Source organism: Megalops cyprinoides, chromosome 10 (assembly GCF_013368585.1).
Source record: "Megalops cyprinoides isolate fMegCyp1 chromosome 10, fMegCyp1.pri, whole genome shotgun sequence".
NCBI lineage: Eukaryota > Metazoa > Chordata > Actinopteri > Elopiformes > Megalopidae > Megalops > Megalops cyprinoides.
Window position 1 is genome coordinate 6,652,229 of NC_050592.1, and position 12,944 is coordinate 6,665,172.

General features: G+C 43.5%; 1 protein-coding gene across 1 annotated transcript; it reads right to left on the bottom strand.

Moving 5' to 3' along the window:
* Nucleotides 1-707: 707 nt before the first annotated feature.
* Nucleotides 708-10,805, bottom strand: hsc70 (heat shock cognate 70). Its single transcript, XM_036538039.1, has 9 exons — nt 10,606-10,805; nt 6,911-7,116; nt 6,130-6,335; nt 4,251-4,403; nt 3,323-3,878; nt 2,868-3,070; nt 2,273-2,471; nt 1,705-1,937; nt 708-1,474 (listed from the first exon to the last, which is right to left on the bottom strand). The coding sequence occupies exons 2-9, from the start codon at nt 7,113-7,115 to the stop codon at nt 1,289-1,291; spliced, it is 1,941 nt and encodes a 646-aa protein (XP_036393932.1). The 5' UTR covers nt 7,116; nt 10,606-10,805; the 3' UTR covers nt 708-1,288.
* Nucleotides 10,806-12,944: the final 2,139 nt, after the last annotated feature.

The following is a 12,944-nucleotide window of genomic DNA, read 5'->3' on the forward strand; positions in this document are numbered from 1 at the left end:
CTATGGCAAGAATAGATGATGCAGTTAGTTTATGACATATTACCAGGTATGACAGATGGCACATTTGTAAATCAAACTGACTGTGAATCAGTTGATATCCCACAAGAATCTTTTGCAGGGTTTCATGCACAGAGGGAACCTCATTGTACAGAAGAAAGTCTGTTCACTGAGCTGTGAACAGTTTAAACTGGTAGCTGGAAGAAGATAGGAATCAGGTCTGAGGGAGTATTTGTGGATGGGAAACTGAAATCTTAGATGTGGCTCCTGTATTGCATGTATAATATTCTAATGGGTGATCTATCGTGTAATATTCAGATATGATGTTGAGAATAGCTCCAGCTGCCCCCCCCCCCCCCCAATCTGTCGTAAATTGCTGTGCTTTTTAAATTGTTTCTTGTTGCTGCCTTTACCCTGACGCTCATTGCGCCGTTTGAAGTTGTTGAAGTTTGCCGTTTGAAGGTGTATCGTATTAGTTGCCCTATACGCTGTAATTGTACAATGTACAGTGATAGTACTGTGTCCTCAAACAGACCTTGCTCTCGGCTGAGAACTACTGTCTCATTGTGGAACTGTACACATCCTGTCCCCGTACTGTCGCTATACTTACTGTATGCACTTTTGTAAGTCGCTTTGGATAAAAGCGTCTGCTAAATAAATAAATGTAAATGTAAATGTAAAAAGGAGAGACACAAACATTCGGCAACTCACAGGATTAGAACCCTGCTGTTTATTGCACTGCATCCAGCCATACAAAAATTTCCATTCTGCACACAGGCTAAAAACACCTGGTTGCAAAAATGAGAAAAAAAAAAGTCTTTTCTCAGAGGAAGTATGATAGAAGAAAGGAAGTCACAACACAAGCTACAAACTTCACACAAATACTTTGGCTCAAATTAATATGTGACCACTTGTCACATATTGAATGGCAAAAGCAGTATAGAAATAAGTTGCTGTATGCTGTTAATTCCTGGCATCTTGTAATTATCATATGCCGTATATGAAGGCCGCAGGTTTCAGTACTTAGTTGCTGTTTGTCTCAGACATTGAGCATTATTAGCTGACAAGCTGCAGGAGGTACTTTGATAATATTACAATACAATCAAAGTATATAATATAATATAATATAATATGCATATATATGCATACACATATTATATACTTTGATCATATAATTATATCATCTGAGTTGAAAATCATTGAATCATGTGACTAATCAATTCGGAACTGATGGAATATAAAATAAGAGAATGTGTATTCTTCATCATTTCTTCCCTTGCTGATTGGCAGTTTAGTCCACCTCCTCGATAGTTGGTCCAGAGGAGGCTCCCCCAGCTCCTCCAGGGAACCCCCCCGGCATTCCCCCAGGCATGCCTCCGGGCATACCCCCAGCACCCTGGTACAGCTTAGTGATGATGGGGTTGCACACCTTCTCCAGCTCTTTCTGCTGATGATCGTATTCATCTTTTTCTGCCGTCTGTGAGATACAAGAGAAAGAGATGGATACTGGGTAGGCATTGTCAAAATAGAAACGTCAGATTATTCACTCATAAATACAGTCATTTATGGAAAACATATATGCACAGAGAGTATTAATCTTCCTTTCATATCCCTTTACAGAATGGAACTTTCAGAATGAAATCAAAGGATGTGTCTTCTTTTTGTCAAAGTGAAAACTTGGTATAACTGTGGAACTTTCAAGATTACCTGGTTCCTGTCCAGCCAGGAAATGACCTCGTTGCACTTGTCGATGATTGTCTTCTTGTCCTCAGGGCTGATTTTGTCCTTCAGCTTCTCGTCCTCCACGGTGCTCTTCATGTTGAAGGCCAGGGACTCCAGCGAGTTCTTGGCGGTGACTTTCTCTCTCTGGGCCTCGTCCTCAGCCCGGTACTGGTCTGCCTCCTGCACCATGCGCTCAATGTCCTCTTTAGACAAACGGCCTGTGGGAAAACGCAAGAGGACACTTTTTCTTTAATTTTTTCTGTTTTATATTCCAACTGTTCTTCCTTTGTTTTTTACCCTCATTTAGTTTACACGTTCCTGTCATAACTCACATCCAGATTTTCTCTTTTCCCTAACTCTAAGCAAATGATAAATTAATGAAATTCAGAACTATGCTTCCTGATGCAGCTGTAACCCAAGGTGAAGAATGTGTCTTTTGCCTGCTCTGAGTTCCAGTTTCAGAAAGCATTCCTTTCAAACTGATCTTTCGATGAATTTTAATAAATCTTCAGGAATCCTCCCCACTCAGACACAAGCCCCCAAAAATAGCTACCTTTGTCGTTGGTGATAGTGATCTTGTTCTCCTTGCCAGTGCTCTTGTCAACAGCTGACACGTTGAGGATGCCGTTGGCGTCGATGTCAAAGGTCACCTCGATCTGGGGAACGCCACGGGGAGCTGGGGGGATCCCTGTCAGCTCAAACTTGCCCAGGAGATTGTTGTCTTTGGTCATTGCTCTCTCACCCTCATACACCTGAGTGTGAAATAGAATAAAAGATGTTGGCAAGCGCACTTTGAGGCTAACAGACTTGGCACAGACATACATGTGATACTGTCAAAGGCTCAGCTCAGGCCGGCAATGGCAACACATTGTCAGAAAGACAAAGTTATCACAAAACATTATTACATTACATTATTGTCGTTTATTTACTGAGGCAATTCTGGGTTAAGTACCTTGCCCAAGGGTACATCAGCAGTGCCCCAGTGGGGAGCTGAACCAGTGACATTTTGTTTACAAGCCCAGTGCCTTATCACTATGCCACACTGCCACCCCACACAAATGAAGACATGAATTCATGCAACTATTAATCACAGAGGTCCACTGAGCATTCAGAGAATCACAGTCTGACAGACAGATAGGTGTACGGACCTGGATGAGCACTCCAGGCTGGTTGTCAGAGTATGTAGTGAAGGTTTGGGTCTGCTTGGTAGGGATGGTGGTGTTCCTCTTGATGAGGACAGTCATGACCCCTCCTGCAGTTTCGATACCCAGGGACAGAGGGGTCACGTCCAAAAGCAGCAGATCCTGGACGTTCTCTGACTTGTCTCCGGCCAGGATGGCAGCCTGCACAGCTTGGGGCAACAGGAACAAAAAGATTAAAGTTAGATAACTACAAATTCTGATAGATACACTGATGAACAGACATAGCTGAAAAAATATTTTCATAATTGATCATAACCATGCACCTTGTGAGATAAAGGCTGGGGCACTTTGCACCTGCCCCAAAGCCTGAGACATTTCAATATGTCTGTAAATGCCAAGAATGACATTTAAACAAATTGGCATGAAACAGGTATGCTAGGTTTTTATTTGGGAATATATACCAGCGCCATAAGCCACGGCCTCATCGGGGTTGATGCTCTTGTTGAGGTCGCGGCCATTGAAGAAGTCCTGCAGTAGCTTCTGGATCTTGGGGATGCGGGTGGAGCCGCCCACCAGGACGATGTCGTGGATCTGGGCTTTGTCCATCTTGGCGTCCCTCAGGGCCTTCTCCACGGGCTCCAGAGTGCCACGGAAGAGGTCGGCGTTGAGCTCCTCGAACCGCGCCCGGGTGATGGAGGTGTAGAAGTCAGAGCCCTCGTAGAGGGAGTCAATCTCGATGCTGGCCTGGGTGCTGGAGGACAGGGTCCTCTTGGCGCGCTCGCAGGCCGTCCGCAGACGCCTCACGGCACGCTTGTTGTTGGTGATGTCCTTCTTGAACTTGCGCTTGAACTCCCCAATGAAGTGGTTGACCATGCGGTTGTCAAAGTCCTCCCCACCCAGGTGGGTGTCCCCGGCGGTGGCCTTGACCTCGAAGATCCCGTCCTCGATGGTCAGGATGGACACGTCAAAGGTTCCTCCACCCAAGTCAAAGATCAGGACGTTGCGCTCCCCACCGACCTTGGAAAAGCAATTAAGGATGGCTTTAACTCGCTGTAATCTGAATTCTGCTGTGATTGAGTTCAGGGATCTAGTGACTGTGATGAATGGTAGTATACTTGGCTTCCCTTGTCTAGTCAGGTTGCACAAGTTTAACCTGTGGTAGGGCTTGAATAGTGTTTCTGCTCACACCCCCTGGTCTGTTATTAGCCTGGTCTGTTACTGTTGCTCATTCAACCCGAATGGATACACTTCTGTTCTTTTTTACTGGAAGTCACTCTGGATAAGAGCGTCTGCTAAATGAATGTAATCCAATGTAATGTGATGTTAACCAGATGGACAGGGAGCAATGTGGAGGTCTGAAGGGTGAAGACTCGGGCTATTACACTGCACCTTCTTGTCCAGGCCGTATGCGATGGCGGCCGCGGTGGGCTCGTTGATGATGCGTAGAACATTCAGCCCGGCGATGGTTCCGGCGTCTTTGGTGGCCTGGCGCTGGGAGTCGTTGAAGTAGGCAGGCACCGTGATGACAGCATTTGTCACCGTCTGGCAGCGACCAAGAGGATCAGAGAATGAGGCAGAGGTGAAGTCAAACATTTCAGACAATCTAAACTGAAAACTTGCATGTTCACATTGAGATGGGTACTTGTTTAGCCTTGTTTACACTGCCAGTTTAAAGCCCAATTTTTTTTGTCATCTGATACAGATAATATATTGTTTTCTTCTGGTGTGAACAGTAATGAATACATGGCATCAGATATGGGCATATCTGATTTATTTCCACAAATCTTACCCAGTTATAATGCCTTGTGGCCCGCATGTGGGCGGTCTTATCTGATATATTTTGGTTAACATCTAACTCCTACACATCCCGTGCTGGGAGCGACAGCTGCAACACTGTGTGATGCCGGGACAGCCTTGGGGTTAAGCTGTTGCACAAAAAACTCAAATGTTTCCATCTTCATTCAGAAGTCAGCCATTGCCGCTTGTTAGAGCACCCCTAAACACCCCTAAACACCAGTCATGGCTCCACTCCCTGCATCCGAATCTCTATCTGAACAAAAATGGAAATTGTATGCCAAAGCGGCCAACCTTCTCATCCTTTGTCTGATCATCACAATGAAATTGGTTGGTTTGATGATTTTATCAAGGAAGTTGTGGTTTTACTGCCTGCTAAATGTAACAGTTTACATTACATCATTTAGCAGAGTGCATAAGTGCATCACTATATTAAGAGCAGTTAAACTCATACCACATGGTATGCGTTCGACATAGTGCCTTCTTTTGTTGTTAATTTGTGCACACAGGCCATAACATTAATTTAAATACAGGCATCGGATATGGGCCACTTTGAAAACTGGAGTTGAGTATTGAGGCCTGTAGTTTAACTATAGCTTTTGACTGACACTTCAACCGAATTATGAAGCTGTATTTATTGCATTTGCTTCCTTTATGCATATCTAGTTCAGCTTCCTGAGACAGATAAGGATCTCCTTGGTCTGTGTTTTTGCTGAAGGAAGTTTTAACAAGCGAGACCACATTGCAGAACATGTTACAAGGTGCTCCCACATAAAGGTGTTAGAAACTGCTGATGAAGGAGAGATTTAAACAAATGATATAGTGCAAGTAGATGTAACCATAACATCTTGGACCTTATCTTGCTTTCCTGTTCATATTATTTCTGTTAGAATGTGTGTGTATGTGTGTGTGAGTGTGTCTGTGTGTTTGTGGGTAGGACATGAGGGCTGTGTACAAATAAAATTCTCACAACAGATGGAGGAAATATTTGTGTGCAGCATAGAGCGAACTAAACTAACTAAACCATGGGAGAATTACACATCTGGATGCTGACAAGCGTTCAGAGATATATATAAACAGTTATATATTTCATAATAACTGTAGTGTGCAACTTTAGAGTAACATACAGATCTCTACTGTTCAGCCTCAAGTTTTAACTTATTATGCAAAAGGATATATTGGTAATACAGTACATTATTACTGTTTTGACCTTCGGAGATGGATCCAATTCTCTTTTTCACTGTAACAGAGGTCCCACAGTTTATGGATCGTACCTGTTTTTCCTTCAGCTCACTGAAGACTACCTGAGTAGTCAGGTAAGAGGTTTGCTTCAACACATAACAGATTTTACAGCATAAAGACATCCCCAACACTAAAATGTGGTTACTAATTTAGACTGTTGTGCAAGCATGGGAGTTTGGGTGACGCGTGCTCTACCTTCACACAGGCCTGGGGGCAAAGGCCACCTGCTCACCTTTCCCAGGTAGGCTTCGGAGATCTCCTTCATCTTGGTGAGTACCATGGACGAAACCTCCTCAGGGTAAAAGGTCTTCATCTCACCCTTGTACTCCACCTCCATCTTGGGCTTCCCGCCATCGTTCACCACACGGAATGGCCAGTGCTTCATGTCCGACTGCACCACTGGGTCGTCATAGCGGCGGCCAATCAGGCGCTTAGCATCTGGGAGGGAGGCAGAGGGTGGAGAGGATGCCCAATGCAGTGTGAGTGTGGGGTGGTTTGAATGTTGTAAAAATGGAACAAACCTCATAGTTCCAGTGATTATGTTCAAATACAGGAACAAAGCGAAGTTTTAACCCATCATGATTCAATTTTACTGGACAATGTTAAAATGATGCTGAACACAAAAATGTCTATGAGTGGATGGCTTGGAATGTATGGAGTTATGAGGCCCTCAAGTGGACAAAATTGACACAGCTCTGTCTTTTACTGGGGAATTGTGAGGGGGAGGAATTTGCATTTTAAACCTCAACTAACTTCAAAACATTTTATACATTCCTACATGTGTACTGTACAGTTGTACTTTGTTTTTTTGCACAAGCCACATACAATCCAGCAGTTGCATTAGAAAAAACATTGCAATTAATGAACACATTGCTTATGAGTAGAGAAACAAAAAATGAAGATTTTGCCAACACTATGATACATGATAAGCAATCACACTAAAAAGATTGGTTTTCTTATTTGGGTATTCATTTGCTTGGGATGGCAGGCATTCTAAGAGCTACAACTCTTACCAAATACAGTGTTGGTAGGGTTCATGGCCACCTGATTCTTGGCAGCATCGCCAATAAGCCTCTCTGTGTCGGTGAAGGCAACATAGCTGGGTGTGGTCCTGTTTCCCTGGTCGTTGGCGATGATCTCCACCTTGCCATGCTGGAAGATGCCCACGCAGGAGTACGTGGTTCCCAGGTCAATGCCCACTGCTGGACCCTTAGACATGCTGTCCCAATAAGATCATCAGAGGTGTTAGAATTAATATAATTTTAATGTCCTTACCCGGGGCAACATGCAAGCTTTATAAAGCTCAACTGACACACAGTAACAGCTTCAGCTGTTTTAGACCTTGCCTTTGAACGTTAGATGTGATTCTTAATGTGGCAGTAAAGTCACGGCTAGCTTCTTTGAGGAATCCTCTTTATAAGCCTTGTATATCATAGTGCAGCCCCCCAGTTTCAATAGAAATGATTTATGGCACTCCCACCATTGCCATACCGTGAGATTCTTTATGTAAAATGATACATTATCTGTCCTCAACTTTGTGTCACACTGTGTGCCAACACTGACATGTACTGGTCATATGTACAGCACATCACACATGCTTTCTCTAGCTCTGGTGCTAATCCCAGATCCCACCCCCGTCCCCATTGCCCCCCACCCCCTCACCCCCAGTGAGTCAGGAGGCATTGCAGTAACCTTGTGTCAGCAATATAGGGCATAGGTGTCAGCACATTCCGATGGGAAGAGCATGATGTCTGAGCCTTGTCTAAGTGGTGTTGTCTAAGAAATGTTGGTCTGACATTTTGTTGGAGTCAAGTTCGACTGTTACATATAAGCAGTTTTTTTGTTCCCGTGAGCAGAATTTAGTCTGAAACAAGAGATAGGCCACCATGGTGTAAGAAAGAATGTAAAAAATAATGAAAAATTCAGGTTAGAGGGAAAAATAGGATCATGCTCCTTTAATGAGGATGAAGTTTTTTTTATTTATTTTCTTAGTATTTTAATTTTTATGAATAATGTAAATGGATGCTTGAGAAAATATACAGGTATTCTGGCTGCTGCATTCATTTATGTTTGAAAGTAAAGGTTGTTTATGTTTGCAGATGTTTGCAGAAAGTGTCTGAAGCTGGCAGAACTTTATCTGAAGTGTGTTTACAGGACATTTGCCATAGATAATTGATTTTATTGCCCTTGAAGAGAAATATTTGTTCTGGACATACAGAATAGTGCTGTTGTACATAAAATATATCGTATTTCATAACAGTTTCATACATTTGTTTTTCGCTTAAGCTGTTGTCGAAAACTCAACCTCAGGCTTTGCTTTTCCTACCAATTTCCTAACCCATGCAAAGGACGGTTGCATTTAACGGTGTGTAATAAAAACCAAAGAGTCTAAATTATAGTGAAAAAAAGGCATGGAAGTGCATGTAAACCCCCCCTGGGGCTGCCTGTCGGCCCCAGCGAGGGTGCAGCTCCATGCGGAGTCACAGCGGTCTGTGTGTAACAGACTCAGACGTGATAGCAAGAGCTCTGCAGTTCTAGAAAGAACAGGCCTGGCCAAGCGCCATAAAAAGGGGCGGGGGGCGGGGGAGTTGGGGGGGGGGTGTGGCCAGGCCTTAGTCTAACGCCTAAAACAGCAACTGCTCCGTCAGAGCCAGCAGCTCCCACCCCTGCAACTGAACACCCTTCTGGCAAAGCGAAGAAGAACCGCTCTGATGAACTAACCCTTGTGCAAATGCACGCTTGACTCCCTTCCAGAAGCTGGATCCTGCAGCTCCTCACATTTTGCTGTTCATGTCATTATTGTGAATGATGACAAAAGCGATTTAAAATATAACATAAGAAAATGATATACCACCTGCTCAAACAGGTGTTCAGATTGGTTGTTGTTAAAACAGGGCTTGTTAAAACACAATATTAAAATTCTTACATAATGCAGTAACCCGCCAAAACCCAATTTGAATTCAGTTTTAGTGTGCTATTTTCCAGACTGTAAAAATCAGACCTCTGTTAACTGCGGATGTCGGGATTTCAAATTGTGTCAGGCTACATACTTTTGCCGGGGCAGAGAAAGTCAAATAAAAAAGGCCTTGGCAAAAGCAATGTGGAAAATTTGAGTACTTTCCTACTGACAAAGACCCTGGCTGTTTACCTCTGTCTGCTGATGTCAGTTTGAAAAAAAAAGACAAGGAGTGTTTGTTGGTGAGAAAAAGAAGGGAGGGAGGACATGCAGTTCTAACCAGGTTTTTCAGTATTGCCCTCTTCATGCAACTTAAAAATATTCTTCAGTTGACTTTGTAAGGGTTATAACTGGCTTTGCTGCGCTATTAAAATCTTGCACAAACCCACTCTGTGGTACTTCCATTTTAAGCGAAAAATCACGTCTTGATTTCTAATTTCTCCTCAATGTTAATGAATCACAGGAACAGTGTAGTCCAGATCCCGTTTCCGGAATGTAATTATATCAAGATCTGGCAGTCAAACCTAACCAGCCAACCCCCCGCCTCCCCGCCCCCATCTCCATGATCAGTCTGCCATCACTCAGAGCTTATTTCTGTCCAACGTCCTCTTAAATGAGTTTCTAGAAAAGTACAACATTTGGTAATCCTCCACACTGAGGATGGAGCTCTACAGATGTAAGACAGACAGACTAATTATAAACCTGGTGTGATCACATCCCGTTATTACACCCATGAACTCAGTTGAACTAACAGTCATGCTGTGCAAGACTGACAGTGGCCCTTTTCCAAGCCAACGCTGCCCGAAGGGCGTTCTCATGGTGCCTGGTTTGCGCACACATCTTTAGATTAGACTTTTACTTTACTTTAGATTAGACTTTAGATTAGATTGAGCATCAATTGCTATTTACATTATTTAGATTTCCTCAAAACAAGGACAGTGGTATATGCATTCAATTAAGTTATAAGTGTATGGTGAAAAAATGATACCAGTAATACAGAGAAATGTGTGCAGATCACATTTCTACCATGTTTCCAATGACTAAGACCAGCGTAGTCAAAACATTGTTTGTTTGCATGATAACCAACACATGTTGGTGCAACATGAGTGTGTGGGTGTGATTTCTCTTCATCATCTACAGTATTTATATTAGGAATTATTATCAACATTATAAATATATATTATGAATATAATCTTAGTGGTGTCCTTCACTGGTGTTTTGCTAAAATGTACAGCCAATAAACATGGCATTTTAATGAGTTATTGTATTTGTGAAACAGGACACGGAGAGTGCATGAGCACAACAGCGTCTGTTGAAAGTTTGGCTGCAAGCATCAAATTAGACCTTAAGATGAAGCTTAAATAGTGGACTAATTAAACACAACCAGACAAAAAAAGGTTTCAATGTTGCCAAATCAATCATGGGAATTAGCTTTAGGTTGTCCATTCTCAGTGTTTGTGTCTAAAAGTAATTCTTCTTGCATCATCCTTTACACAGTAGTACTTTTCAAAACACATAGCCAGCTGTATGCAATTCATCTGTCCCTTAGAGGAATTCTGTGAACATGCATGGAAAAAAAACACTGAACCCTCGTCCAGATGTTGCCACAAAATATCACAAACTAGCTCCTGAAGCATGCAAGTGCTCTTTCCTACAAAGAGCAAGCTTTTTTTGTTTGTAGTTTGACAGCAAGCCAAGCAGAAAGCCAGTCAGCCCAGGATTGAATGCTGGGCTTCTCGGGCAAAGCGTTACCTTGCTCGCTCGGTCGTTATGAGACTTGGAAGACTGCAGTAGCAAGTTTCCCCAACCACTCAACACCACTGGTGTGCCCTCGGCCAAACCCCCAAGGTTCTTGCGCTCCCCAATAAGTGGATGCGGACTCTCAACAGCTGGCTCTGCAGTCTGCGTATATAAACTCAGAGCGCTCGGGAGTAAGATTCCATCAGTGGTCAGCTGACTCAGTCACAGAAAGTTCCAGGCCCGCTTCTGTTTAGCTCAAACTCTCTGGCACCCAATAGCAGAACAGTTATCAGCCCAGTGTCAGCACATGAGAAGGGTGGTGCCTGGAAGGGGGGGGGGCAGTGGGGGTGTGTGAGGGGAGGTGCTTTTACTCGCTTTTGTGCATGGTACAAGTTTGGAGCTTGCTGTGTCTGTAATGTAATATAAAAAGTCATTTCAAGGGCTGGAAATCTGATTAGAGCAATTCCTAACCGGTGTAACGTATTTGCTCACCAAGTTGTGTGCTCAAGATAAGTATAAGTGGATTGTGGTAAAGAGCAGCCAGGAAATGGTGAAAGTGTTGACTGATAATTATGCACTGGGTTTCTGTTGGCTGTCCCACAATGCAATGTCAGGATTACACCCTGCATGTTCTATACCACTTACTGTTAACTTTGCTTAATGACCATCAGAAGTGAGCATTAACTGTTCAAATTAATGTGGCAATAAGTAAGGTCGTGGGGTATGCTGACAGTAGGGCAGATGAGTTACGATGTGTTATGATCATGGTAATCATGTCATTTATTATCAGTTGCCAATTTACTGGTTGCCAATGACTTGCGGCCTAAAAGTTAACTTAGTTTTAGCCAGCATCAAAAGAATCTGACCGCTTACAATGTCAAAAAATTCACATTACCTAAGATATTACAAAATATTGTAGCAGATTTTGAAGCAGGTGTACTGACATTTTATAGAACATGGAATTATGTAGATTACCAGGGCTGACCAATAGGGGGTTTCCTGTGCAATCACACGCTAGTTGTGTGTGACCACCCACGGAAACAATAAAAGCTGGAGGGGGAATGCCTCATAACAAGAAGCGGAGGCCGTCTTCTGGGAGTCTGTCCTGTGTGGTATTCTGAGCAGACAAAGGCCTGTTCTGTTCTGTTCTCTGGTCTCTGAGTCCTGCATACCACACACAATCCCAGCTCATCCCTCAAATGGTCAGCGAGACTCAGGTCTGGTCAGAGAGGAATTCATCGCATAACTGTCACATACGTTCTCATCTGAGAAGAAAACCACCGCTACATACACAGCGTAAGGACACGCTGGAATTGTTCCATGGCAGGAAGAGGCCACAGGAAGAGCAGGAAGTAAGCCCGAACTACTTCGGTGATGCGGCACTGTGCAATCATATCGCCATTATTCAATATGAGTGGAGTTCTGCGGTGACTACACACTCCTGCTAAAACCACCACAAACAGAGTTCCCCCTCGACTGATACGATGAACACAACAATCAGCTGATCATTCTGCACGTTGGTGCCATACGCACAAAATTGTGACACGCTATAAAAGAAGACTAGGCTCAGTAGCTGGCCAGTCCAGTTGTTCATAACACCCTGCTGGTCTGTGAGAATCCTTTCAAAGTAGGCATTGTCTAGATCAAGAAGTCTTTGCTGTCTAGTCTCCTGTCAGGATGGGCTGGCAGCAGACATAGATAATTAGATTGCAACATCTATTCAATGTATTAATATTAGCGGCTTTCTTCAGTGACTGCAAATAAGCAAACCATCACTGTGCAGGGTTGCCAGTTTGTGCATTCGCCGAATCAATCACACATGAGAACAACCTTCACACAAAGCAAAGGCAAAGAGAGTCCTGCTGAGTGCTTGAGCTGGCAACCCAGACACTGGTAAGAACTGGGCCCCCATGTGGTCATCTGGCCTGCAAATAATGACTGCGCAGCTACTCCTGCGCAGCTGAACTGCTGTTCATTTGCGAGCTGCTGTTTCTGATGCAGTGGCACCAATGGTAAAAAAAAAAAATATGCTCACAAAGACAGAGTGTGACGAGGTCTCCATCTCGTGGCGTTGTGGCTTCTGGTGCCCTGGATCAAGGCCTGTCGTTGGCAGACTGTGTCCGAAACGTCCTGCCAAGTTAGAAATTTAATTTATGGTTGTGAACACAGCAGATGGCAAAGGATAGAGCGCTGACTTTATCCGGCTGCCAGCACTAAAGAGAAGAGAAGCTGATCTCTTCCAATTAGCACACAATTGTATATATGGGATGTATAACTTACTTTTTTTTTAACGTTACTTTTAAAACCAACGGTCTTCATGTGTTTATCAGGCTACGGTAATAAATACAGCT

Coding starts and splice junctions, on each gene's coding strand:
- hsc70 (XM_036538039.1), bottom strand. CDS start 7,115: ATGTCTAAGGGTCCAGCAGTGGGCATTGACCTGGGAACCACGTACTCC. Junction 6,336..6,910: donor CCCTACCAACACTGTATTTG/GTAAGAGTTGTA, acceptor CCTCCCTCCCAG/ATGCTAAGCGCCTGATTGGC. Junction 2,472..2,867: donor AGCCTGGAGTGCTCATCCAG/GTCCGTACACCT, acceptor TTTCACACTCAG/GTGTATGAGGGTGAGAGAGC.